The 25,583-nt window shown below is 60.7% G+C and overlaps 2 protein-coding genes across 3 annotated transcripts in view; both read right to left on the reverse strand.

Moving 5' to 3' along the window:
• Window positions 1-45: 45 nt before the first annotated feature.
• SLC25A34 (solute carrier family 25 member 34) lies at window positions 46-4,111 on the reverse strand. Of its 2 annotated transcripts, XM_046010491.1 has the most exons (5): window positions 3,494-4,073; window positions 2,837-2,902; window positions 2,601-2,753; window positions 2,087-2,221; window positions 46-1,493 (listed from the first exon to the last, which is right to left on the reverse strand). In XM_046010491.1, the coding sequence occupies exons 1-5, from the start codon at window positions 3,911-3,913 to the stop codon at window positions 1,311-1,313; spliced, it is 957 nt and encodes a 318-aa protein (XP_045866447.1). In that variant the 5' UTR covers window positions 3,914-4,073; the 3' UTR covers window positions 46-1,310. The 2 variants fall into 2 exon arrangements, with proteins under 2 accessions (XP_045866447.1, XP_045866448.1); XM_046010492.1 differs by lacking the exon at window positions 2,087-2,221 and having other exon boundaries at window positions 3,494-4,111.
• Window positions 4,112-5,591: 1,480 nt separating this feature from the next.
• PLEKHM2 (pleckstrin homology and RUN domain containing M2) overlaps window positions 5,592-25,583 on the reverse strand; it is a 40,666-nt gene continuing 20,674 nt past the window's right edge. The window contains exons 2-20 of the mRNA XM_046010483.1: window positions 20,403-20,509; window positions 19,964-20,073; window positions 19,355-19,454; window positions 18,733-18,820; window positions 17,775-17,961; window positions 16,459-16,518; window positions 13,208-13,436; window positions 11,286-12,131; window positions 10,942-11,011; window positions 10,741-10,831; window positions 10,378-10,442; window positions 9,914-10,002; window positions 9,217-9,349; window positions 8,779-8,969; window positions 8,344-8,409; window positions 7,529-7,688; window positions 7,029-7,208; window positions 6,828-6,944; window positions 5,592-6,543 (exon numbers count right to left, since the gene is read on the reverse strand). Coding sequence (XP_045866439.1) covers window positions 6,409-6,543; window positions 6,828-6,944; window positions 7,029-7,208; window positions 7,529-7,688; window positions 8,344-8,409; window positions 8,779-8,969; window positions 9,217-9,349; window positions 9,914-10,002; window positions 10,378-10,442; window positions 10,741-10,831; window positions 10,942-11,011; window positions 11,286-12,131; window positions 13,208-13,436; window positions 16,459-16,518; window positions 17,775-17,961; window positions 18,733-18,820; window positions 19,355-19,454; window positions 19,964-20,073; window positions 20,403-20,509 — 3,024 coding nt within the window. The 3' untranslated portion in view covers window positions 5,592-6,408. The remainder of the gene's footprint in view (window positions 6,544-6,827; window positions 6,945-7,028; window positions 7,209-7,528; window positions 7,689-8,343; window positions 8,410-8,778; window positions 8,970-9,216; window positions 9,350-9,913; window positions 10,003-10,377; window positions 10,443-10,740; window positions 10,832-10,941; window positions 11,012-11,285; window positions 12,132-13,207; window positions 13,437-16,458; window positions 16,519-17,774; window positions 17,962-18,732; window positions 18,821-19,354; window positions 19,455-19,963; window positions 20,074-20,402; window positions 20,510-25,583) is intronic.

Consider the following 25,583-nt stretch of genomic DNA (forward strand, 5'->3'; position numbering starts at 1 on the left):
GGGGTGGGGGAGGCGGAGGCTGCCAGCAGAAGGGAGTCCTTGAAGTAAACAAAGTAGAAAACTTTATTGGTTTGGAGTGTGCGCTAGGAGTACCCCTGGGAAGAGCAGACGTGGGGTGTGGCGGGGTAGGCTGTTCAGGCTGCTTGACCTGGGCCAGTCCTGTCCCTTCCAGGGACTCGGTGTCCATTTCTGAAGCACAAAGGTCAGTGTGGGCCTGAGGACCATGCTCAGCGGCGGGAGTGTGGCTACAGCTCAGGGAGAGGGCCCCAGATGAGGACACCTGGCTCTGCGACTCTCCTAAGCAAGTCACTTCCTTGCCCTAGGCCTCAGTCTCCTTACCTGAAGAATGGGCATGGCGAGAGCTCCCTTTCAGAACGGTCATGAGGATTTGTGCAAACGCCCACAGTGCTGGGCATCTAGGAGGCTCTCGTAAAAGTCTGAATTACGTCTCCCCCTCCCCCACATTTGTACACTGAAGTTCTAACCCCCAGTCTGTGACTATACTTGGAGATGAGGTCTCTAAAGAGGTAAATATGTTAAAAGGAGGACATTAGGACGGGAGCTAGTCCAGCATGCCCAGTGTCCCTAGAAGAAGGGATTCGGACACAGACACAGAAGGTAGACCGTGTGAGGACACTGGGCCACCAGGGAGAGAAGCCTCAGAGAAACCAACCCTGCTGACACCTTGACCTTGGACTTCCAGCCTCCAGACCATGGACAGCATCTGTTGTTTGAATCCCTGGTCTGAGGGGCTTTTTTATGGAAGCCTGAGGCCTCCCCATGTGTACAGTGACAGGCAGGCTCTCCAGCCCCCGTGGTCCTGGCTCTTGCCAGGGGCACCCGTCTGGGCTGGGCAGAGCTAAGTTCCAGTCCTGGTTCTGTCCCTTCAAAGCTGTATGGCTTTGGTCAAGGCTTTCCACCTGGTGAACCTCAGCTTCTCCTGCTAAGAGAGGATTTCGCCGTCTTGCACTGTTTGAGGACCAAGCAAGCCGGTGCATGTGAGTGACCTCGCTCGTGGAGACGGTCACAACCCGGAGCAGTTATTATAATCACAGGTAAGGCTCTGGGATGAGGAACCCAAGCAGCGGGAAGAGAACTTGCCAGAGAACAGAGCAGCTGGTGATCCAGAGCAAGCGGCTCCGGCCCCGAGCGGGCCGTGGGCCTGGGTTGACCAGAGCTGCCCACGCTCTCCTTGGACGTGTGGCAGGGGCTGGGCCTCTGGCCTGCTCTGAGACGGCCATTCCCAGCTGGAGCGGGCCGTCGCTCCCGGGTCCCGGGCTGTGTCAGGAGATGGGGACGAGGGATGCCACCTAGGTGCCCTGGTGCTGGCTCCGCGTGGCCAGTTTCCGGAGCTCATCCCAGAAGAGCATGCTGAGGATGGTGTGGGGGCCCAGGCGCAGGTAGGCTGGGCCCAAACCCTTGTAGAGGGCCAGGGGGCCCTCCTGTCTCCAGATCTTCACCAGGCAGTCGGCGAGGCCACCGTAGAGCTGGCCCTGGGGACAGAGGCAGGGTGGAGGTCACTGCAGGGGTCATGGGGCCCTGGCTGGCGAAAGTGGGCATGTGTCTGTGTGGAGGGGCCTCTGCGGTACATCAGCAGAGAGACTGTCCCCAAGCTGGCAACTTACAGAAAGGTGATCCCTTAGACTATGACATTTAAGAAGAGACCTCTTCCTCCAGGGAGCCACAGCCCATACCCGGGGCCCAAGATTTGGCTAGTGACATGCGAGTGGATTTCGTCCTCATCTCAGCCTTTGGAGGGCACCTTTGTGTTGAACACAACCTGCGCGACGGTACGTGGCGGGCCGTGGGGTCAGGCCTAGCTGGGTGACCTCAGGCACGTCACGAGATCGCTCTGACCTTCCGTTTCCTCAGCAGGAAAATGAAGGTGGTCGTGAGGATAGAATAAAGTGCAGGTGTGAACCCGCTTAGCCCGTGCCGGGGACTTGAGTGCTCAGCAAACCGGCCAAATCAATGTGTCTGCATGTATCACACATCCGCGTGTCTCTGGTTGTGTGTGCTTGTGTGCGCGCACACTGGGGCATGCTCTCCAGCTCCCCGCATCGCCCCTGCACCCTCCCCTGCTCACTCGGCCAGTTCCGTCCACGGGCTGATTGTAGAGCCGTGTGCTGACCACGTCGAAGGGGGTCATGACCGCGGCCACAGCGATGCTGCTGATCATGCCTCCAGCCAAGGCCACCAGCCAGCTGTCTTCTGGGAGCCACTGTGGGGATGGGACAGGCTCTGACCCCTGCGGCTGCTGCCATCCCCCACCCCCATGGTGCCCACCCTACCCTCCCAGTACTTGCGGGCTGGAAGAGTTGGGGGAAAGGGAGCAGATCAGGCCCCTCCAGCCATTCATTCCCCCAGCCCAGCTCCTTCACGGCGTCAGGGCTCCGGCCCCCACCCCTGCTGGGCACAAGGGCAGCGCCGGGGTCCTCAGCTCTCTTCAGGGGCCCTGTCTGCCCCTCCCACTGGCCTTGCCTAGGCAGGCATCCAGCTGGAGATGTCAGGATGGGATGAGGGCCCAAAAGGGAGAACGGAGGCAGATGGCCCAATTCTTTCATGTCTGAGGGTGGGCAGGGGTGTCCCTGGCTCCTCACCTGTTGCTTCTGCACCCAGGCCTTGGCAGAGGCAAAGGTGGCCAGCTGGGCGGCTGAGCCGACCATGACCCTGGGCACGGCCCCACCCACGCCCCGCCATAGCCCTGCCAGGCCCTGCTGCCGCCAGATGGTCTCCAAGGCACCCAAAACACTCTGTGGGGAGAAGGCACCGGGTCACTGAGCAGCCCCTGCCAGCCCACCCAGCCCAGGGGGCTCTGGGGAGTGACAGTCCCTACCTGGTGATGGTGCTGGTGCCCCACGGCCATCGCGGCCGCCGTCTGGGCCTGCAGCTGCGTTTTGACCTGTGGGAGCAGACGTGACAGAGGGACTGGACGAGCAGCAGCCCGACCCCCAGACCTCCACAAGCCCACACCCACTGCTTCGGGGGCATGGGGAACAGGGTTTTGCAGGGGGAGGCGCTGAAGTCGGCCTGGGTCTGCAAATCGGTGTGACCCGGGGCAAGTCACCTGGCCTTCTCCCAGCCTGCCCGCTCCCACTGTTCTGAGGACTCAGTGGGATGGTGACTACTCAGCCTCTGGCCTCGTCCGCCGAGGCCTCGCTGATTCTGAACTTGCTGGGCCACATAGGAAGACAGGCCGCCACGCTGGGTCTGAGCCAGCACCCGCCCTGTCGCCCTCTCCCCCCTCCCCTGGCTCAGGCCCAGTGGAGCAGGGACCCCAGGAGAAGGAGCATGGGGCAAGGCTCCGGGGCTTTGCACCCAGGGACAGATTCCAACCCCCAGGCTGGGATGTTCCCGGGAGCATCCCCACCCAGCCCCGCCCCACCCTGCCTGGTACCGGAGCCAGCCTGGAAAGTTCCAGAGGCACCCACCGTCCCTTCCCCACTGGAAAGCTGGGTCATGAGGTGGTGGAAGTTGGAGACAAGGCACTCACCAAGTAAGCAGGACTCCCCACGAAGGCTCCCAGTGCCCCAGCCACCGCGCCCGCGACCACCGTGCCACCAGGCTGCTGGGTGAGGCCAGCCTGGCCCGCCAGGCTGTAGCAGTAGAAGCGGACGCCATTCATGAGGCCCTGGTAAAGGAGGCCGGCGGCCAGCCCCTTCTGCAGGCCACACAGCCCGTCTGCACGGACCACAGCTGCGACGGAGGCCAAAAAGCCCCTGTAGGGCCGTGGGTAGGTGCCGCGGGCCTGGAGCTCCCCCTGCAGCTGGAGCCTCGTCTTCACCACCTCCAGGGGGTTGGTAAAGACGCAGGCCAGGCAACAGGCCGAGGCGCCCAGCACCAGGTCCACAGCTGGGGCAACCGTCTCCATGGCCTCTGTTCCTGAGGCTGGCCGTGCCCGGGTCAGGGGCATGGGCACCGGCCCTGGGGTGGGGGCGCTTAGGCTGTCTGCACCCCTGCCCCGCCACAGGGCCGGGGATCGAGGGGGCCTGGGGCCATGTCTGGTGGGCAGAGGTCCCAGTCGGGAAGGCGGGTGGCCCCTGGTCTATCTCCGGAGTCCACCTGCTCTGCTCAGCCACTGGGGCTGGCGGAGCCAGGGACACGCCCCCACTGGCTCTGACCAATCCCAGCTTTCTCTGTTCTCCACACCTCCCAGCAGGGGTGTGCCTGGACCCTGGGATCTGGGGAAAAGGTCACCTGGGACAGGAGGCAGATTGGGGGCGGGGAGAGGGTGCCATCAGCCGGGACACCTCCTCCAGCTTTTCTTGGCCTCCTGCCCTCCCTCTGGTCCTGGGGCAAAGGGTACTTCTGGCCTAGTCAGTCCTGCTGCAGCTCAGAGCCCAGGGCACAGGGGCGACTGCCCACGGAGGGTCCGGGACTGCCCACGGAGGGTCCCAGAGCCGCGTGCCCAGGCAATGCAGCCACTGTCCACAACCACCCTGCACCGTCTTTGCGGCTCCCCTTCCCCAGCCTCCGTCTTCCAGTCGGGCTCCCACGCTCTAGGGTCCCATTGTCAGGGAGAGCATTGGTGGCCGTGGTGAAGGGCTTCTCGAGCCCTGGGGAAGGGGTGCTGAATCCCAGGCTCTGCTGTCGGGTGTGACCCTCTGCTAGCTTCAGTCTATTTGTAACATGGGAATATTGATATCTGGCTCAGAGGTTTCTTGGAGGACTAGAGATGTGTGAACGGCACGCCTAGCACAGGGCTTCACCCAGTAAAAGATGGCCCACATCCTCCCCAGCTCGCCACCCCCCCATTCTGGCTCCTTTCTCCCCGACCCTGTCTCCGATGACTTCAGGGCCGTTGACCGTGTGTCTCAAGGAGCGGCCCGAGGCTTTGGTCGTCACCCCATGCGGACTTGCCCCCCAGTCCTGCCCCCCTTCTGGTGGGAGCCCCTTCTGGGCTGGAGGTGTCTGGAGGAGAGGCCCCGGTGTGGAAATGGCTCTTTGTCAAAAGGGACCTCACACCCCTGGGAGCCAGCACCACCCTGGTCTCTGTCCCCAGGGCATCTCCCTTCTGCCATGGACACCCCGCATCGCCGGAGCCTCCATGGTCCATAGCTTCCACGCCAAACCTTCCCAGCACCCACTCCTTTAGTCCCAGGTGTAAGGGCCTGGGGGGGGGGGGCATTGCCAGGTGCTCGAGTGCCTCAGGCTCCCCTCCCCTCCCCTCCCCTGCCTGCACCTGTTAAGCTTGGCAGCACCCTCTGGTCAGCCCCCAGGGCAGCAGCTCAACAAGCCATCTGGGGACAGCTTGGACTCCCGGGTTTATCCCAAATGGCTGGCCCTAGCCCCCAGAGCTGGGGAGGCTGGCGGTGGAGACAGGCGCTGGGACTAGAGGAGTGTCTTCCCCTCCCCTGGGCACTGCAGGAAATAGGAGAGCAAAGGTCAGACCAAGAAACCCTCAGGGCCTGAGCTCCAAAGAGCAGCACCGGGGCAGTGGGTGAGCAGGCGCCCAGCGTCAGTGTGCTGACGGGGAGGGGAGAGGCAGACGCAGGGGTGGGGGTGGGGGTGCGGAGATCTCCCACCCCCAGCCCGGTCACAAAGGGCCAGTGACAAGTCTTGGCAATATAACGTGTCTATTTTATTTAAAAAAAAAAAAACAAAAAACAAACCAAACCCAGACCATCTGACCCCTTCCCCCAGAAGGTCCGGCTCCAGCCAAGCAGGGGACAACAGTCAGGAGGCCAGACTCGTGGGCTCTGCCCCACTCCGAGCCCTCCTCCCTCTCCTTTGCTCCTGGCAGAAGGAGACAGCCTGACTCCTGCGTCCTCCTGGCACGGCAGTCTGGGGAGAGGTGGGTGCCTTGGACACACAGAGCCTCCGGGCAGCCAGGGAGGGGCTGCCCAGCCCCCCAGCCCCAGCCCTCAGCCGGTGCCCTCGCCAGGCAGACAGCAGTGTGGCTGGGGACGGCGTGAGTGAGGGAGCATGCACGGAGGCCCCAGCGTCCGGCTTCCCTGCGCGGCCAGCTCAGTGTTCAAAAGTGAACGAGGATGGTCAGGCCTTGGCCGGGACCCCTGACCCAGGAGGGGAAGAGGGGACTCCTGCCCTCCCAGTCCTTCCGCTCCCCGCAGAGGCAGAGTCGGCACGACTCTCATCGCCATCCTGGAGAGGCAGACATCCGTACATGCCGCGCGTACGCAGAGCCCATAGGGCTCAGACCCTCCGCCCCAGCGCTCTCCAGTCACCACCGGCCAGGCGGGAAGCCCGAGAGCGTGGAGCACCCGTTCTGTATCCCTGCGAGGGCAGAGACCCTGGCTCGAGCCCCCGTCGGTGCTTCTGTCCCCCAGGGCGGGAGTGGGCCATGGAACACAGGGGCAAGCCCGGCCCCGAGCCGCACGAGGGCAGAGCGAGGACAGCGGGTGCTGCTGGCAGGCCTCTCCCGGCCCCGGGATGCCGACCGGCTCCGCCTCAGCACCAGGGGTCCCGGGAGGCTCTGCCCCGGCACAGGCTGTCACTCCGCTGCCACGCGCTGTGGATGAGGCTCAGGGCGTCCTCGAACTTCTTGTTGGAGGCTTCCTGGATGGCCTTGTGGGGGAGGTCCACCTGTGAGGGTTCCGGGGTAATCTGAGGGCTGTGGTCCAGGACCCTGCTTTCTCGGGCAGCTGTGGGAACCCCGGGTCCCCCTGCACTGTGGGACCAAGGTCAGGAGCAGTGTTTCCCAAGTTCAACTCTGAGCTGTGGCCTCAGGGGCACGGGGGCCGGAGTCTGTCCCAGAGCTATGGGTATGGTGCTGTCCCCAGGCCCAATTCCTGCCTCCGTACTGTGCGGGGCTCCCCTCCCCAGGGGACGCCTGCACTCCCTCCTCGGGGCCCTGAGCAGCTAGGTACCTGGTAGATGGTTCTCCACCCAGAGCTCAGTGCAGACAGGAATCGGTCCAGTTCAGATGTGCAGCTCATGTAGATGACCCAGGGCGGGAGGGGCTGCTGGCTGTCCTGGGAAAACTCCTGGGGCGAGCGGGTCCCCAGGTGAGCAGAGGCAGCATCCCTTCTGCAGGGCCTGCGCCCCTGCACCCCCCCCCCCCAGCTCACCAAGACACAGAACTCCTTGCCCGGTTCCGTAGCAACGGCACTGACGTCGGCCAGCTTGGCTGTGCCCAGGGAGCGGAAGAAGCTGGTCTGGCAGTCCTCGTGGCACGTGAAGAGGCGGTCGGCGGCGATCACTAGGCAGCAGGGGATGCAGGGGCTGGGAGTCACCCCCTGGGGGATGACCTGAAGGGCATGGGCAGAGGGGAGGGGAGAGGCAAGCTGGAGCTCTTCCCGGCACCAGGACACAGCACTGCACCCGGCCAGCCCTATGGCCCCTCCGGCCAGGGGTCAGCCAGGCTCCGCCCACCTCAGAAGCACAGGTGGGGACAGGGGAGGCGGTGGGGCTGCCCTGAGCTCTAGGGTCCGCTCCTGGGTTGTCCCCTGGACGTCCCCATCTTGGTTCCCAAGAGTTGCTCCCTGAGCGTGAGGGTTTGGGCCAGGGCCCCGGGGATCCCGCACGGGGTCGGGAGGCCGGGGGGACAGTGCAGGCGGGGGGCGCTCACCCCTTTGGACACGGCCTGGCAGAGATGCTGCATCCAGTCGGCCATGTCGGCCTCGCTGTCCGCGCTCAGCTCCAGGCACGGCCGGTCGGCAAGGATGACCTGGAAGGCGTGGGGCCGATCCGTGGTGTTGGCTCTCCGACAGCCACCGCACTGCTCCCCCCTGGGCCAGACGAGGAGGGGTGAAAGGGGAGCAAGGAGGCAGGGGCGGCTCAAGGCGTGCGGACACGGCGTGCCCGCCCCCGCAGTCCCAGAGGCGGGAGGACCTGGGAGGGTGGTGCAGACCCCCGGTCTCTCAGCAGAGGCTGGAAGCTGCTGGCCAGGTCCACCCCTTTCTGTGGAACAACTTCTGCTTCCAGAATCGCCAGGACCCTCCTAGCTATTGTGGCCTGGCCAGGCGAGGGGTGAGGATGGGCTCCAGGCTCTGGCCCTCCCTTTATCGGGCATGTGCACTCACACTCCCTCTTGGGGCCCAAGGCTGTCTCCAAGCATGTGTGTGTCCGTCTTTCATCAGGTCGGGAACTTCCCGGGGGGAGTGACCCTCTCCCCTGCCTGACCAGATCCTTCCCTCCCTGATAGGAAACCATTCCTCCTCCCCTGGCTCAGGATCCTGTAGCCCCTCAGAGATCAGCAGACCCCCGGCTACCGGCCAGGGCTGCCGGATGGGGTGCGGCTGAGTGGGGACGGACAAGAGCGGGTATCAGCTCAAGCCAGGGAGGACAGGAGCGCGGGGCCACAGGCTTAGCCAGAGTCCTCACCCCGCGGGGGGCGACACGAGGCCCCGCACCTGCCCAGCCCCGCATCGCCACGGCACTCACCCCATGTTCACGGAGAGCAGGGGGGTGACGTCAGTGCGGTCGGGGTACTGGTAGAGGATCCCGTTGCTGCAGGGGCGCGACAGAGAGGGGTGAGGCCTGTCCCTGGAACTGAGAACCAGGTGGCGCCCAAATCCCAGGGACACCCTGCAAGCTGGGGACTGAAACGGAGGGTAAAGAAGGAACCGAGACACAGGAGGCCTCACTACCCCCCTCAGCAGCCGGGGACAGTGAGGCAGCAGCCCCGCCCACATCCACGCCTGATGCCCCAGGATTCCTTGGGTCCCGAAGGTGGCGGCCTTCACACAGAAGCTCTAATAGCCCAAGGCAGGTGGGCTCTAAAACCCTTGTGGGGGTGGAAGGAGGCCCCCTCGGGCTTCTCTCCTCAGCGGCCGGTCCACAGGCGGAGCCCGAGGCTGGCGCTGCGGGCGCGCCCACCTGAGTACCACGAAGCATGTCTTCCAGTGCTCTTTGCCCAAGTAGGAGGTGCCCGCCTTGTAGTGCAGCGTGCCTTCTTTGGTGATGACGCCCTCGGGGGGTGAGCAGTGGCAGGGGATGGGACCCAGGGACTCGTCCATGGGGTCCTCCCAGTGGACAAGCCCATAGAAGCGCACAGTGACAGCAGTGGCCTGGGAGGGGCAGCAGACAGAGCGGTGAGGCCTGGGCCCGGCTCGCCGACGGCCCGGCACCAGGAATGGCCCCTGAGGAAGCAAGGGCACACCCCCAGCGGGGTGGGGGACCCGACCCAGGGGTAGGAGAGCCCCTCCCGGGCGGGGGACAGAGAAACACTAAAGACCTCTATTTGCAGTGCCCGACACCACAGCGGGCCTCTTGGGGACTCAGGGACGACCCCTCCCCTCTGCTCCTGGCACTCACCTCACACTTAGACTCCTGGGCCACAAATTTGGCCAGGGCCAGCTTCTCCATGGTGGCATCAGTCAGGACACTGGGGTAAGGTGGTTCCCGGCAGCCTTTGATCATGGCAGACTTTAAAGACGCCAAGAAGAACCTACACAGGGAGTGGGGTTTGCTGGCAGAGGCCCGGGGCGGGGGGTCCACCCCTCAACCAGACGGGATCCTGGCCCGGAGGGTTCCCAGAAACTTTGGGGAGGGAGCTGTCTGGCACCAGCGCTCAGGGCAGCGGGCGGGGCAGTGACGCGCAGTAGCCCGCTGTCATCCGACAGGGACCTGGGAAAGGCCAAACCACTCTCCGTGGCCCCGGGGGCCTGCGGTCTGCTGGCGGTGCAGGTGGGACCCGAGTCCGTGACAGAAATTACGAGTCATTTCTGTACGCACCCCGTGGCCCAGGCCTGTGGCCCAGTGGTGGGGCTTGTGTTTCTTTCCTGTTAGTAACTCATGCCAGCCCCCTTCCTCTCTGGCAGCCAGCTCAGGTCTCAGGTCGCCCGAGCGGACGACACGAGTCCCTCAGGGTGCTTGCACACCCCCGCAGGTTCCAGAGGGAACACATCTGTTTGCCACGTCTGTGTGTCCTGCTGCTGCCCCGCGACCCCCAGGCCGCTCTCGAGTCCTACGGACACGGGGAGATGGCGGGGGTCGGGGGCGTGCCACTCACTCGGCCAGGGCCACGTCGGCCGTGTCCAGCAGGAACTGCTTCCTGCGGTTGGCGCACACCAGCTTCACCGTCTGCTGGTCCAGGCCCACCTGCCAGAAACAAGACCGTCACATGCGCACGGGGCTTGGCGGCTGCCTGGAGGAAGAGGCAGCCGTGGCCGGACTAAGGGCTGGCTAAGGAGGGAGGAAGCACGCCGCGAAAGAAGCACACAGGGTAAAGCCCCAGAGGCCGGGGACCCTGGCATGAGTTGGGGAGGGACAGTCAGAAATGTGGTGGATGCAGAGGTGTCCTCAACTCGGTTCTCCTCCCCGGCACCACAGGCACAAGCTGCTCTAAGAGAAGCTGACGCCCGACCCTGGGGGCGGTGGGGCCCGGCGGAGACAGGCCTCACTCTGCAGCTCTGCGGGCGGGTGGCCGAGGAGCCCTGTCCCTCGGTGTATGGCCACTGCCGAGCCTGCACTCACCGACACGTAGTCAAGTTCGTTGTAAGAAACGGCCTCTTCCACCAGGTATGGCTTCTCCGCGGCCCCTGAGAGAGGAGACCCCAATGCCTGTGACCCACAGGGGTCACTTTCCCCCCGCTGCCCCATCTTCTAAGACCCCGTCTCTGTCTGAGAGCAGCCCCGTCCCTGCCCTGCATCTGACACAGAGGAGAGTGATGCGGGGCGCTCGGGTCTCACGGGGCCGCTGAGGTGGCTGGCGGCGCAGCCGGGCAGGGTTCTGGTCACCGCACGCCAGGCGGCCGAGAGCCGGGGGTGGGGGGCACGGGAGAGGGCGGGTGGCGGGCCTCACGCTCAGCCTCGGCCGGGCCCGGGGGCGGCAGGCACCTTTCCGCAGCAGGTAGACGTAGCAGTCCGTGAGCAGCACGTAGAGCAGCTGCAGGTTGCCCTCCATGTGCCCCGTGCTCATCCGGATCATCTGAGGGGCCGCGACAGAGGAGGGTCAGCCCCCACCCCCCCCGGCCCCCCCCTGCCGCCCCCCCCCCGGCCCTGCGCTGTCCCCCTCGCCCTGGGGTTCCCAGGACTGACCTTGAAGAGCTGCTCCTCGTTTTCTCGAAACACGTGGATCATCAGCAGAAGCAAGTGATTGTTGTCCACTCTGTGAGAGCGACAGGCGTGGGGGTGTCAGGCGAGGGCAGGGGCAGGAGGTGACAGGACACAGCGGCACGCAGAGGGAAAGTGGCTGTCGTGGCGCTGGTCCTGCCCGGGAGCCAGAGTGTGTGTGTGGGGGGGGGCCCACACCCCATCCCGCCTCCCAGCCCAGGCTAGGCCTCCCAGGAGCTGCACTTTGTCTGGAGGACAGATACCCACTGTCCTCGGCGTTTGAGGGTGGGAGCGTCCCTCAGGCCAGCGGCACGGACAGCCCTGCGCACCTGAACTCTGCCGAGTGGCTCATGTCGGAGGGGCTCCCCTGCCCCTCATCCACCCCCGAGTCCTCCGCGCTGCTCAGACACGGGCTGGGCTGGTCTCGCTTGAGCTGGCACAGAGTCTCGTGGGTCCCAGGCTCCAGCTCCGGCACAGGCTCCTCCCCGACCAGGGGCAGCTTGGTGTCCGGTTCCTGGGTCCCCGGCTCTGGGGCCTCCCCGGCGGGGGCGTCCTCTAGGGGCCCAGGCGTCTGCCCCTCTCTTCCTCCTCCTCCCTCTTCTTGGCCAGCAGTCGCAGGGCTACCAGGAACATGCAGCGGTTGGCCCGGCCCTGCAGGGTCATGGTTGCTGCCACCTGACGCAAGAGTGCTTGGACTCTCGACGGTAAAGCGGTAGAAGTCCATTGGGGCTGGAAGCCCCTCACTAAAGTCGCAAAATGGCGGCTTCTCCGGGGCTTCCCCGGGGGAGCCGGTCCGAAAGGACTGGTCTGGGGACTGCACGTGGGAGCGCCAGGTGCTGGGGTCCAGCTGCCCGTTGAGCTGGTCGATCACCTTACTCAGGGGCTGCCCCAAGCGCTCCATGGAGGTGTCCTTCATCTCGGGGATCAGCAGGCCCACCTGGCCGGGCTCCGAGAGCTCGCTGCTCTCCGCCGCGCTGCTGGGCCCCTCTCCCTCCTCCTGGGGGGACGTAATGGTCGCATCGGGGGAGGCCCGCCCCAGGCGTGGGCTGCTGACCAGGCTGTCGCCGTCTCCCCGCCGGGCACCGGTGTCCTGGGTGGAGGCGGGGTGAAGCGGACTGGCTTCCTCATCCGACCTCATCTTCTTCTTCTTGCCGGTTTTCTTCTTCTTGGTGACCCTGGGACAGTAGGGGACGGGGAGAGATTTACCACCTGAGCGCCGCAGAACTGGCGAACGAGACAGGCTGGGTCAAAGGGGGTGATCCTGGGCGTGTGACCTCCAAGGACACAGGAGGGAGCTTCGGTAGTCCCGGGCAGTGCCGGGTGGGAGGCCCTAGGCCAGGGGCAAGAGCAGCTCAGGCCCTGAGGTAGCCGTGCTGCCGGCAGGGGCAGGGCCCCGAGGAACCCCTGAGCAAGGCCTACGAATTCTAGCTGCCCTCACAGCGGCGCCAGCTGTTCTGGGAACAAACACAAGCTGTGGCCAGTCAGGACGATGGTGCCTCTAACCCCGCCCTCCCCTTGGGGATGCGGCCCGTGGCCCCTGAGCTGACCTCACTCCCCATCGGGTATCACCACGGATAATTTAACCAGAAATGCACTCGGAGTCTTCTGGGCTCAAACTTCCTTGGTGGCAAGTTGGCTGGGACGGGCCTGGCAGGGCGACCCCAGGTCTGAGCCACTTAAGCAACTGAGGCCTTGAACCAGCCTACAGAGTGGGACCCGTCTCCTGCCTCAGGCCAGCAAGCCTCGGAGGGTACGACATGCCCATCTGCTTCTTCGGCACTGAGAGTCTCAGGGGCGGGAGCCAGGGCAGGTCGGGGAGCCCGGGCCTGAGCTCCCCAGTCTGTCCTGCACCTCCTCCTTCCCTTCTAGGTAGGTCCCTGTCCCCCTGATGGTGACACTTTCAAGGAGCCATGCTGAACTAGGATCAGTACACATCTCAGAAACTGCACAGGGACATCCAAGAACTGTTAGAATTCCAGTGTGAAGGGGTTTTCGGGCCCTGGATGAACCGGACAACTGCCCCCGCAGCCCACGTGTGGCCTCAGCTGCCAGCCACAGCTGTCGCCCGTGCCACACCACCTTCTGGGCTCGGGCCCTCGGTTTCTTGCTCCAAGAACCACTGGAGAACCCCTTAGTCTCCAGGAAGATCCCGGTCCGCCCCCGGGGGTGTGATCCCTGTGCACGAGGACTAAAACACGATGCCGGGAGCAGACGGGATGGACACCCAGATGTCCCTCCAACGCCCGCTGACCTAATGACTTCGAGCTCTGTGCAGGCGTCTGGCAGGTCAAGAGCGTGGGGTTCGCCCTTCTCCTGAGAGGTGGTGTGCACTGGGGTGGTGTCAGAGGAGGACACCGTCTCTGCCGGGTCCTCGCTGAAGGGGTTGTGGCGCTGGGTGGGGCTCTTGGTGGAAGCTTTGCTGCTGGTCGGGTCTGAAGCGGTGGAGCGGGAGCCGCTGACCGTGTCTGTGAGGTCTCCATCTGGGAGACCAGGAAACAGGAGACAGCCCATCAGACACCATCTGGAGACCCCAGGCCCCCAAAGCATGCCTTAACTCATGAGGGAGGCAGGTGAGTCCCTCCCGGGGACATCTGATCAGGGCGGCCCTGTTTTAAGAGCAGAAGCCCCAAACCAACTGGACACAGGACGTGTGCTCTAAGAGCGACCTGGAGGGACGACATCACCACTCCACTGGGAACCCCCAAGAGCTCAAAGCAATTTGGCTGAGTTCAAGGTTAAGAGCCCCAAGGTTAAACAGCCTCCAGGCGGAAGCCTGTCAGGGACGGTGACCTTGATGCCTGGAGAGGACAAAGGCCACGGACCTCTCAGGTTAATCTTATGACCTTCTGTTAGAGGGAGCTGGGGGGGGGGGTGTGCCCAGCAGGGCTGAGATACCCGAAGTCCTCTGAAGGGTACCCACTCCGCCCTGCACCAGAGGCAGATAAAAGCAACAAAGGAAGGGAGAACAGAGGGAGACGATGGGGATCAGAGAAATTGAGGGGTGCAGAGTACAGTCGGGCTGAGAGATAGGATGCGGAGTCCGGAGGGTGAGGGAAAGGCAGAACAAGGGCCCAGAGCACAGCGGGAAGAATGACAGAGCAACAAGGAGATGCAAAGGGGAGAGGAAAGGGGTCCTGAGTGGCCGCCCCCAACAGCTGCCTCACAGGCCTTTCGGTCGCTGCTTCTCTCCCTGACGTGGATACACTCTGGGAGTGAGGGGGCGGGACCAGGCACCCCTTTAAGGCACGAGCTGGGAACTCCATTTCACTCAAGGCTCCGGTCCCTTCTGGGTCCCCCTCACCCTTGGCTCCACCCTGGGGAGAAGGCAGGGTTGGGGGAGGGTGCTGCCCCTCCAGAGAGGGGCTGCTTTGACTGCTCCCCCTACCCCGACCACCGGGCCCAGGTCACCGGAACAGGAGCAGGAAAAGCGCACCGGGCGTTTATCTGGTGGCAGATGGCAGCCAGCCCAGCAGAAAACTGAGGCCCAGCTATGGGAAGAGGTCGGGTGAAGGTTAATGGCACGGGGCACAGGATGCTCACGCCCCATTTGCCAGTGTACACACCTTGTGTGGGCCATTATCTGCCCAGAGGAGACGTGGCAAACATGCTTCCTACCCTCGGCCTCATCTGGAAGGGCCCAACCTGCCGGCCACTTCCTCGTGGGTCCTGGAAACCAGCGGGCAACTGTCCGCCGATACAGCATACCATCCTTTTTTTTTTTTTTTTTTTTAAAAGTACAGTGTCTTTTAACATAAGGACAAAGGTAGGGGCCGAAGGCGATTGCCAGCCCTGCCAGAAAGACACTAGCAACACATGAGACTTTCTTCAGACGTCCTGGGCCCCCAGAGCCTTAGTTCTCAGAGGTAGAAAACCTTGCCCTTCTGCCTCAAAGAAGGGTCCTGCGAAGCCGTATGTTCTCGTTCCAGCCCCTAGAGATCCAGAAGGAGCGCTGAGAAGTGAGTGAGGAGGCCCCGGGACGTGGTGGCTCCAGGCTGCTTACCTGCCAGCTCTGTAATGAGCCAAGGGCCATGGAAGGCCGCCTCAGCCCCAACCCCAGGGCCCCGAGTTTGGAGCTGCCCCCAAATCCTGCTTTCCTCCAGGGGGAAGACGATTGAGCTTCCCCAGGGGAGCTGCCTGAACAGGCTTGGGAACTCAGGAAAGCAGGAGATCCCGGTGGGACGAAGCTCACCCTGCCAGGGCACCCAACCCCAGCCCAGCCCAGCCCAGCCCGAGCAAGCAGTGCGACCCGAGCTGTTAGTTCTCAGGCCACCGGGAGCTCCGAAGGGCTGTGGAGGGAGGTCAGGCCCTGCCCGACAAGTGACTGCAGAGGGCAGCGAGGAGCTGGGTGGTCACGAGGGGTTAGTGGTTAGAATCAGAGGGGGAGAAAAATCAATGCCCAGCATGTGCGCTGCAAGAAGAGAGGTTCAGAGGATAAATGAGGTTACGATGGAATTCTGGATTTCGAGCTCATCTGAACTAACCTGTGGCGCTCTTGAGTGCTACTCTCTTGGCCAGATGACCTAATTTTCCCCAACGCCCTGTCTTATTTCCCTCCAACTAAGCTATTTCATGCATTCGTTGGAAAAAGGTCAGCTGTCATCCATTACTCAGAGACCACGGCGCTAATAACAAAGGGGCCGGTGCTCCGGAGCAGTGGAAAGGGCACCTTTGCCTCTGGCCCGATGAGCAGTCAGCACCTCCTCCCTCCGGAGGGGTCACAGCCTCAGATCTAGGGAGGAAGCAGTAACCCTCTCCGAAACATGCCCTGTGCTTTGAGTCATCATGGAAACATGAGGAAGAGCCCCATGGGTTTCCAGAAGCCCAGAAGTGGCGTCACGGGCAGGAGAATGTCCAGGCACGGCTGCCATCTAGTGGACAGGTGGGAGGGCGGACGGATTTTATTGAAATCTGCCTGAAAACCTCAAAGAGAATCTCCCCCTAGGAGGTTTCAGCTCTGCCTGGGCCATTTTGCCCATCGGGCCCTCAGGCTCTTTCCACGATACACACGGGAGAGGAAGCCAAGACTGGACTGCAGGAACCGAGCCCTCTGCCTTTACTCCCTGACGCTCCTGACACAAGAGCACATCTGACCTAAAGGGGTTCGCGATCCACGGGTTCGACCCACACTTTCCAGAACAAGCCTCCACTCGCTGGGCCAGGCCACTAGCACCCCAAGAGCTGGTGGTTCCCTACGCACATCCTGGTGCTTCTACTGGCATCGGAATAGGGAAGGGTGAGCCACGTGTCCCTGAAATGCAGTCACTCGGCGACTCTATGCGGCCACTGCACAAAGGCAGGAGTCCTGCACTAGGAGAAGGGGGTTTGCCTGGATCTAGAGGTCAAGTTCTCCTACTGCAGAATTCCATCTATTAGAACACCAAACTTGGCTTTATTCTAATCATTGACATTATTATAAACAACGAGCTGATTTCGAATCATGCAGCAAGCTTGGCATGGAAACAGCAAAACAGGAGAAGAGGGTAACAGCGGACTCTGTCCCACCTTCCCAGTCTGTGCTGGGTACAGACGGCACCGCTGGAAACACATCTCCAAAATCATAATCTATAAAAACGAGGGATAAAACTGAAGATTAGAAACAGGTAGTGGAAGGACAGGGAGGGTGGGGACGGCAGGGTGGGAGACATGGGGAGAAAACAAGAGGAAAAAGTTAAACTTTCTGCATTTTCTCTAACAGCCTGGGAACCTGACGATGCTTCTCAGCTCCCACACTGGCCCGGGAGCCTCTAGCCAGCTGGGAACAACCTCGGGGGGCAACCCTTTCCAACCCCTGGACCTGGTTCTGGCTGAGAAGAATATAGGCAGCCTGTACCTAGCCTTTTCCATCCCTCGCCTTCCTTGCCTCTGAACCCAGCATCGGAGGTGGGGGGTGCTCGAGGGGACACCTCCGCCTGCAGGCGGCCTGGCTGCCCTCTCAGGGCCCAGGCCCCGGACTTCTCGGAGGCAGCCCATATGCCCAAGCCAAGGAGGCCGAGCGGCACCAGCCGACGCAAAGAAAGAGGAAGGCCAAGGTCTCAATGCTAATGCACTTCCAGGGAGCCCGGGGGCCACACCTGTGCTTGGGGCCCCCTTCCTGGAGGGGAAGGCGGGTACAGTAAACGAAGAGCTCTGCTTTCCCATGGGGGATGCATGAAGGTGGAGAAACAGCCAGTTTTATACAGGAACACAGAAGCCTAAGGTTTGAAAGAAACCAGGCTGTTCCAATCAGCTGTTGGATCCCAACGACAAAGTGACCTACAGACGTGATGACAGCCTTTTGCGGTCTTGGTGGGAACAATCACGCTAACAGAGTAGCAAGTGCAGGAGGGACCCAGAAACCGGACGGGCTCCTAAGAACAGGGGGCAGGTCTCCCCTCCTCTTCGGACCCAGCCGGCCCTCTCATCTCCTTCCAGGAGCTGCTCAGCCTCTTTCTGCCTAGAATCAGAGTAGGACGAGCTCCCCAGGCAGGCGGCACTCACCTCTGCAGTGGCAGGAGGAGTTTCCTGGTCTCGCGGCTACTCCCTCATCACTTAGAAAACCCTCTGCCACCCCTGCCCCGGGTCTAGAGCCCTAGCCTTCGGGAAAAGGGTCTAACATTCGCAGGATCTCGTTTTGGCTTTTTGTCCCCAGAATCTGTGTTTTACGCACCACGGAGATGCTGGGGAAATGAACGGAGACCTGGGAAATGGTCGGCCCTGCTGAACTTCCAAACTCCCCGGTCAGGCCACGATGAGCCCAGACAGACGTCACCCAGCCAGGTGTGAGTGGCCCCGCCACCCGGGCCACAAGCAGAGGCGGGACCCCAGCCACGGGCGCTCACCCTCACTGGATGGGGCAATGGCGCTGTCATCCCACTCCAGGTTGGTAGAGGTGACCGAGTTGAAGGAGTTGAGGGACAGGCTGTCCGAGCCTTGCACGGAGCTGGGGAGGCGGTCCTCGAAGTCTAACAGGTACTGTGGTTTGTAGTAGTCGGGCATGTAGGGGGCCAAGTCCAAGTACGGGGCGTCCTAAGATGAGAGAGCAGAGAGCAGGCTCGGCTGCGGGAGGCCCGGGAGGAGACCTGCCTCAATCAGGCCTCCCCTGCCAGCTCTCCTTCCGGCAATCAGTAGGCTAAAGGCACAGAATTTGGAAAGAAGCTGCTAAAAGCAGTCATGTGAATGGCTGTGGTTCTCAAAGCTCTGGGTTCGAGGCAGACAGAGGGCAGATCCCATCTCTGCCTGCCAAGCCCCCCTCTGACCTCTTTGACCACAGGAGTGGCTCGTTTTTTCCACTTCCGACTGCTTGTTGGTAGACGGTCTGTGCTGCTGGCGTAGGGACCCGGGAAGGTGACTGAACTAGGACGGGGCAGCTGGGTGCTGATGAACCCAAGTTCGAGAGACGCTCTGGACCCTCCTTAGCCCTTTTGGGGCCTGCGTCCTGGTTCTCTAGGCCAGGGAGCAAGGAGCTGAGGGCCCTTCTAGGATCCTAAGAGCCATAGGGATGAATGTGCCTTGTCTTTCTAAACACTCATGTCCTAAACACGAAGAAGGGTCCACTGGCCCTAAATACTCCAGGCCGTGTGGCTTGTCGCCCGGTTCGGACAGAGGCAGGAAGGAGTCGCCTGAACTAGGCCCTCTGGCTTCCAACCCGTTCCCCTGTTCTGACCCTGAACTAACAAGGTGCCGCTCAGGCTCCGTCACACCCAACAGGCTCCCCAAGACGGACCAGGAAGGTCGGATCGCACGTCCAGCCCGCCCAGCCTGCCGCCCCCCAGTGGCAGCGAGAGCCGCGAGTCTCACCAGATCCAGGTCGAATCGAATGAACTCCAGCCCAGACACCAAGGTCAGGAAGAGAGTCAGGTGATCGTGACTGCAGACCAGGGCATTCCTGTGAGACACGAGGAGGGATGATGGTTACCAGCTTGGCCCCGACCTCCCTGGCAAGCTGTCTGTGTTGAAACTGGACATAGGACGTCCCCACCGTCTGGAGGGCACCCAGCTTGAGGCCGCCTTCAGCCACCCCTTTGCCATTCTCCTCCTGGCTCTGGAGCCGCACAGCACCTCCCGGCCACCGTCCTCAGGCGTGGGGCCCGCAGCACAAGGCTCGTCTAGCTCTTAGCAGCTGCCCCCAACACTTTGTTCCTGCAGGAGCCCGGCCAAGGCCGAGCGCGCTAGTAAGGTCTGAGGCCTGGGGAGCGGACCGGGCAGAGGCGGAGCAGTGGGGGCGCCCGTCCTCCTGGCAGGGCCGTCAGAGGCAAGGTGCTGAGAGCCCTTCGGCCATCGCTGATGTGTCTGCTGCGTGCCATGCTAGGCTGGGCCTCTGACGCGGCACACCGTGGTGTCTGCTTATGACAAGAGTCTTTGGGATGAGGTTCAAGGGGAGCCCCGGGGCTGCGAGAGACAGACCGTTCCAGACACTCACTTGACGTAGTACTTATGCAGGAGGCCCAGGTTCTCCTGGAACAGCCGCAGGTAGCTCTCCAGGGAGTTCTCGTTGAGCGCCAAGTACAGCCAGGCCCTGCCTGCACACAGGGGGCGGGAGTTAACTGGGAGGAAGGTCAGGCTGCCGGCTGTCTGGGCCGGGCGACGGCAGGAAGGACAGCGAGAGTCGCTGAGGGGACCAAGTGCTCTGCTAGCCCCCTCCCCTGTAGGGAGGGCCGGGATCCCCGAAACCCGTGGTTTTCTGGTCAGACCCGAGCTGGTGGCGGCCCAGGGCACTGCGACCGAGAGCGCAGGTCGCGACCTCCAGGGGGGCTGAGAAGTTTAAGGACTGGGCACCGACAGCGATCCCAGCGCAGGGAGAGAAGCCAGGCTCCCCATTCCGGGCTCAGGCTGGGACTGGACAGGAGTCGGGTTCCCCTCAGCACCCCACTCCCCTGCCCCCCACCCTCAAAGCTCCCGTGACCTGTCGGGCGCCGGCCCCTGAACGCCCCTCTGCCGTGGGACAGCACCAGGGGATCCACCTTCCGGGCGGACCCTGAGGCCACGCCTGAGCCCCCGGCCACCGCGGCATCGTCCCAGCACTACTCACTGCGGCCCAGGTTGGTGGCCACGTGCTGCAGCACCTCGATCTGTCGGACGGCCTCTCTCCGGGTGAAATGCACCACGAGCACCCAGTAGCCCGACGAGAGGTCTTGCAGTCTGCGGAAACAGGACAGGGGCTGCCCGGACCGACACGGGACCACCCTGGGACGCTGCTGCCCGCCGGCCCAGCGGCCTGCGTATCAGACACGAGCTCCAGGCTGAGGGCGAGGGGCTCCCCGAGGGTCCCACAGGCAGGCACCGGGCCTTCACGCCAGCAGCCCGGCTGCCGCTGATCCTGTCCACAGGCCGTGTCCGGGGTCGGCTACACACAGCCTGCGATCCCCCGGAATGGGGCACATCTCTGTCTGCCGAGACAGAGGCTCCCCGAAGCCCGGGCTATGCCTAAAGCCACCCTGGGGTCTGTCTGGAGGCCACCTCTGTCTTACCCGTACAGCAGGGCATGGTCCAGGTGCTCGCACAGACGCTGCAGGACCTTGTCGTGGTTCCGGATGGCGGGGGTCTCCTCTTCGCACGCAGCAAAGTAGCTCTGCAACTGGAAGGAAAAGGAATCCGCCCGAAGTGAGAAACAGATAAAGGGGCTACAGCAGCCAGAGAAGACCGCTGGGTGAGGGGCGCCAGGCCAGCTCTGTCCGTGGAGTGCACGATGCTTCCGCACACACTAAGGGCTGACGTGGGACCCTGGATTTGCCCAAGGAAACGGAAAAGGTTGGGTAGAGGTCGGGGTCCAAGCCAGGCTCTTGTCCAGCCCTACACTGAGAAGGACACCTGTATCGAGGCTGGACAGGTAACAGGAAGGGGGTGGCCGGCGAGACGAACCGCTGCACGGTGCAAACGCTGCGGAAGGAGAGGGCGGCTCTCTCTGGACAGTGCAGGCTATGAAAGCAGCGGCCCTAGGTGACAAGTCTCTCTAACCTCGTTTTAGCCACACTCCGGTCTGCTGGTGCCCTTCTAATGGCCAGACGGGAGACAGACATACAAGAACACTCATCTCAGGTCTAAGCTTGGCACACGACAGACATGTTCTCAAGTGTTTTCTGGAGGCCGCAGTCGAGACGGCAGCCTCAGGCCACATCAGCCACACCAGCGAGCACGCGCTCCTGGCGAGAGGCCAGCCATTCAGGGCCCACAACAAAAATAGCCTCTCTTCCCCATGGCCCTGGGTGAGCCCAGCAGCCCTGCTGGCTGGGGATAGACCCCAGTCCTGCGGGGTTGCCCTCCCTCCTGCGAGGCGGGCAAAACAGGCATGGGAGGAGGGTTCCTAGAGGCGAAAGCAAGGCAGGAGCTCAGGCGAACGGCCCAAGTCCCTCCCAGAGATGGCCGGAGGTGGTCTTGCTCACTTCAGTCCTGACAATACGGGTGTCCGGCCTTTTCTTCTTCTTTCTGAGATCAGAGAGTCTCAGATGATAGAGCCGGCAGGGTATTTCGAGATCTGGTGGACTCCCTTACTAAGAAAGCAAAATGGGGACGCCTGGGTGACTCAGTTGGTAAGCCTCTGCCTTCAGCTCAGGTCATGATCTCAGGGTCCTGGGATGGAGCCCCTGCATCATGCTCCCTGCTCAGCGGGGAGCCTGCTTCTCCCTCTCCCATTCCCCCTGCTTGTGTTCCCTCTCTCACTGTGTCTCTCTGTCAGATAAATAAATAAAATCTTAAAGAAAGAAAGAAAGAAAGAAAGCAATTTCACCATTTTCTTGATTATAAAAGTAGCTATACCTGCCACAACCCCCAAGAGACAGGGAAGAGTGTTAAGACTGTGTTGGTTTTGTTTAAACAGAGAAGGGGGTTAAAAACCAGTAGAGGTTAAGCTCTTCACTACGAGTGTCAAGGGGAGCCAGAGCTGGGGCTCAGACGCCATTCTCGGCTCCAGAGACCTTGACAACAGTCACTCTGAAAACAACATTTGCTCTCCATAAAAACTCAAGCAAGATGGAATTGTGTGTAAAGTAGAAGGACCTCCTGGGCCCCCCGTTCCCCTCTGTCAACGGCTCGAGTGTGTGCCCTCCCAACACGCTTCCTGCAAAAAACCGAAACCGGGTCACCCTCTACTCATTGTTCCCAAACGCGCTTTTTCTTAACAACATCTGAAGCATCTATTTCGGTACCATTACATACCGAGCGACTGCATCTTTCCAGGGCCACACGGCACACTAAAATAGGACGCTGTTAGCTAACGGCCGCTGTCTCCACTTCTCGGATGCCGCACGATACCGCAGCGAACCCCCGTGGGTCCCCGTGTGGCTATGTCTGTGCGGTGAGTGCTTACAACGGACCTGAAGACCTTTTAAAATGCTGGGTCGGTCTGCACTCGCGGCGCCGGCTAACCCTGGTGTAATGAGTCTAATTCTTGGCAGTCCAACTGGGGAAAAACAGTACCTAATTGTTTGGGGTTTTTTTGTGGTTTTTTTTTTAAGATTTTATTTTAAGTACTCTCTATGCCTAAGGCGGGGCTGGGAACTTACAAGCCCGAGATCAGGAGTCTCGTGCTCCTCCCACCCAGCCGGCCAGATGCCCTGGAACCTGATCATTCTAAATTAGATTTCTCTCATCACCAGTGCAGCTGAGCATTCCTTTTTTTTTTGGTAAGATTTTATGTATTTATTAGTGAGAGAAAGAGATAGAGAGCAGGAGGAACGGTAGAGGGAGAAGCAGGCTGGACCGTGGGATCACGACCTGAGCCTAAGGCAGATGCTTCCCTGACTGAGCCATCCAGCCATCCAGCTGAACCTTCTTAGCCGTTCCTAACCACCTCTTTTTTTCCCCATGAGCTGCCGGTTCAATCTGCTCCGTCTTCCATCTACTCGCCTCTTTCCTGATGGTCTGCCAGAGCTCTTTGCTGGTGGAGGATTTAATCCCGTGTGTCGCCTCGAACTATGTATTACTCTTGCCCCGTGTCAACTGACCTTTAAATTGTGCTTATAGTGTTTTTTTGTCCCATGGAGGAACGTCTGTGTTTTAGGTAGTCAGAGCGGTCAGCCTGGCCCCTCACGGCTTCCTGTCGTCCCCAGGCCAACACTGCAAAAGAACTTCTATCCCTCTATCGCTTTTGGACTTTTTTTGGTTTCTTTTTTTTAGCGTTTAGACCTTCACTTTATATGTGGCGTGAGGTCACGATTGAGCCTTATTACTTTCTGGATGGAGAACTCATTTCCACGTTTATAAAGGGTCCCACACAGATTGGTGAATCCATATGCCGCCTATCTGGATTCTTTTAGCCAGGGGCGCCTAGGTGGCTCAGTGGGTTAAGCCTCTGCCTTCGGCTCAGGTCAAGATCCCAGGGTCCTGGGGTCGAGCCCCGCATCGGGCTCTCTGCTCACAGGGAGCCTGCTTCCTCCTCTCTCTCTCTGCCTGCCTCTCTGCCTACTTGTGATCTCTGTCTGTCAAATAAATAAATAAAACCTAAAAAAAAAAAAATTTAAAAAAAAAAATGGATTCTTTTAGCCAGCCCACTGCCTGCCCATTCCTGAGGCAGCCTCTGGTTTTTAATTTTCACTTTATTCATCATTTTGATATGGGCAGAACAAATCCACCCCCCTCCAACTATTGTTTTTCAAAACTGTTTTGACTGTTCCGGCACAATCTTTTAGAATCAAATTTAAATACAGTTCCTTTTTGGATTTGGAGTAGAATTATACTGAGTCCAGAGATGATCTGGGCAGCAGGGGGTGGGGCTGGGGGACGACACAGTATCTTTGCAACACTAAGTCTCCTCAACCAGGGACATGGAATTTTTCCACATTTAAGCAGGTCTTCTTTTCTGTCATTTGGCGAGTTCCACAGCTTTCTTCCGGCGGGTCTCGCACACTGACTACAAGGTGGGTTGCATTCATGTGAGTGCACTACGATTTAGGCAAAGGTCTGCCAACGAGGGAACCACTCCTGCACAAAGTACAACAGAAAGAGCGTGTAACACAGTGGTGAGGAGTGGGGGCCGTGGGCAGGATGTGGGGGTGCAAAGCTTGGTTCGGCAACAATGGAGTGGAGCGCCTTTGGCAAACTGCGCAACTGTCCAAACTCTCATTTTTGCTCATCTGTAAAATGGGAGAGAGCTGAGCAGTCTAGGATAGCCGCCAGTTTCATGGGACTAGTTACATTTAAGTTACTTAAAATTAGACACAATTAACAATTCAGTTCTTCAGTGGCACGAGCCACATCTCGGATGTTCCATAGCCCCAGGTGGTTGAATGGCTACTGGACCGGACAGTGCAGCTGTAGAACATTCCCTCCTTGTGGAAGTATTAGATGGTGCTATTTTGGGGGATGGAGTGATACAAAGCATGCAAAAGGCTTACTATACATTCTGGTAAGCATCAAGCATTCAGTAAATATTAGCCAAATTTATTAAGAATAATGAAACCATTTTTTTTTTTTTAAGGTTTATTCATTTAGGGGAGCCTGTGTAGCTCAGTTGGCTAAGTATCTGCCTTCAGCTCAGGTCACGATCCTGGGGTCCTGGGACACAGCCTCGTGTTGGGCTCCCTGCTCAGTGCAGAGCCTGCTTCTCCCTCTCCCTCTGCCCCCACCCACCTCCTGCTCTCTCAAAAAAATAAATAAAAATCTTAAAAAAAAAAAAAAAGATTTAGTTGAGAGAGAGAGAGAGACCGTGAATAGGGGAGGCAAAGAGAATCTCAAACAAACTCCCCACTGAGTGCAGAGTCTGACACAGGGCTCGATCTCAGGACCTGGAGATCATGACCTCAGCCAAAATCAAGAGTCCGACGCTCACCAACTGAGCCACCCAGGTGCCCCAAACCCATATTCTTAGTCAGACCAGTAACACAACACTTGGCTAACCCTAACAGCGGAGGCAAATATCACACAACGAGGTGCTCTGCTCTGAAGAACGACCACTCTGTTCACTGGTTCGCTAGCGGGGATTCCAAAGCCTACTCTTTAAACACCATTTCCCGGCAGCTTGGTAAACATTTGCCATGATCTGGGGTGCCTAGGGGGCTCAGTCATTAAGCGTCTGCCTTTGGCTCAGGTCATGATCCTGGGGTCCTGGGATTGAGCCCTGCGTCAGGCTCCCTGCTCAGGGGGAAGCCTGCTTCTCCCCCTCCCACTTCCCTTGCTTGTGTTCCGGCTCTCACTGTGTCTCTCTGTCAAATAAAATCTTAAAAAAAAAAAAAAAAAGATTTGCCATGATCTCAGGGGACAAGGAATTCTCGAATCAGTGCTGCAGCCCAGCTCAGTTCCTGAGAGGAGGAGGGAGAGAGGGAATGACCATGAACCAATGACAAGAACTTCAGGAGCTGTGTCCACGGCTCAAGCTCAGACTTGGGGAGCTGGGTCAGCAGCACACGACATAAAGGGGAACAGCGAGGAATTCTCCCTTCACCGCAGAGAGGCCATGGCCAGGAGTCCCTCACCACGCCCGTAAGATCAGCAGGCTTGGAAAGAACTGGGGAGTGGGAAGGAAGCAAACATCCCATCAACAAGGGCTCTGGGGCAACAGAATGCAGGGAATGAGGATAATGAACGTTTAAGTCGGCCTGAAGCAGTTTCCAGCCTGTCTCCCCAGGGACTCCTCATCACGCAACACTTGCTGCTGGAGCTGACGCCGGGTAGGGTTAGCATCTGCTTTTATCAAGTGCTTGTTACAGACACCGGGA

Source organism: Meles meles, chromosome 1 (assembly GCF_922984935.1).
Source record: "Meles meles chromosome 1, mMelMel3.1 paternal haplotype, whole genome shotgun sequence".
Taxonomy (NCBI): domain Eukaryota; kingdom Metazoa; phylum Chordata; class Mammalia; order Carnivora; family Mustelidae; genus Meles; species Meles meles.

Bases quoted from the DNA above. Each gene is read 5' to 3' on its own strand.
- SLC25A34 (XM_046010491.1), bottom strand. From the start codon at position 3,913: ATGCCCCTGACCCGGGCACGGCCAGCCTCAGGAACAGAGGCCATGGAG. The intron at 2,903-3,493 runs GTGAGTGCCTTG...CTGCTCCCACAG, and splicing joins TGGGGAGTCCTGCTTACTTG to GTCAAAACGCAGCTGCAGGC. The intron at 1,494-2,086 runs GTGAGCAGGGGA...CTCTGTCCCCAG, and splicing joins CCGTGGACGGAACTGGCCGA to GGCCAGCTCTACGGTGGCCT.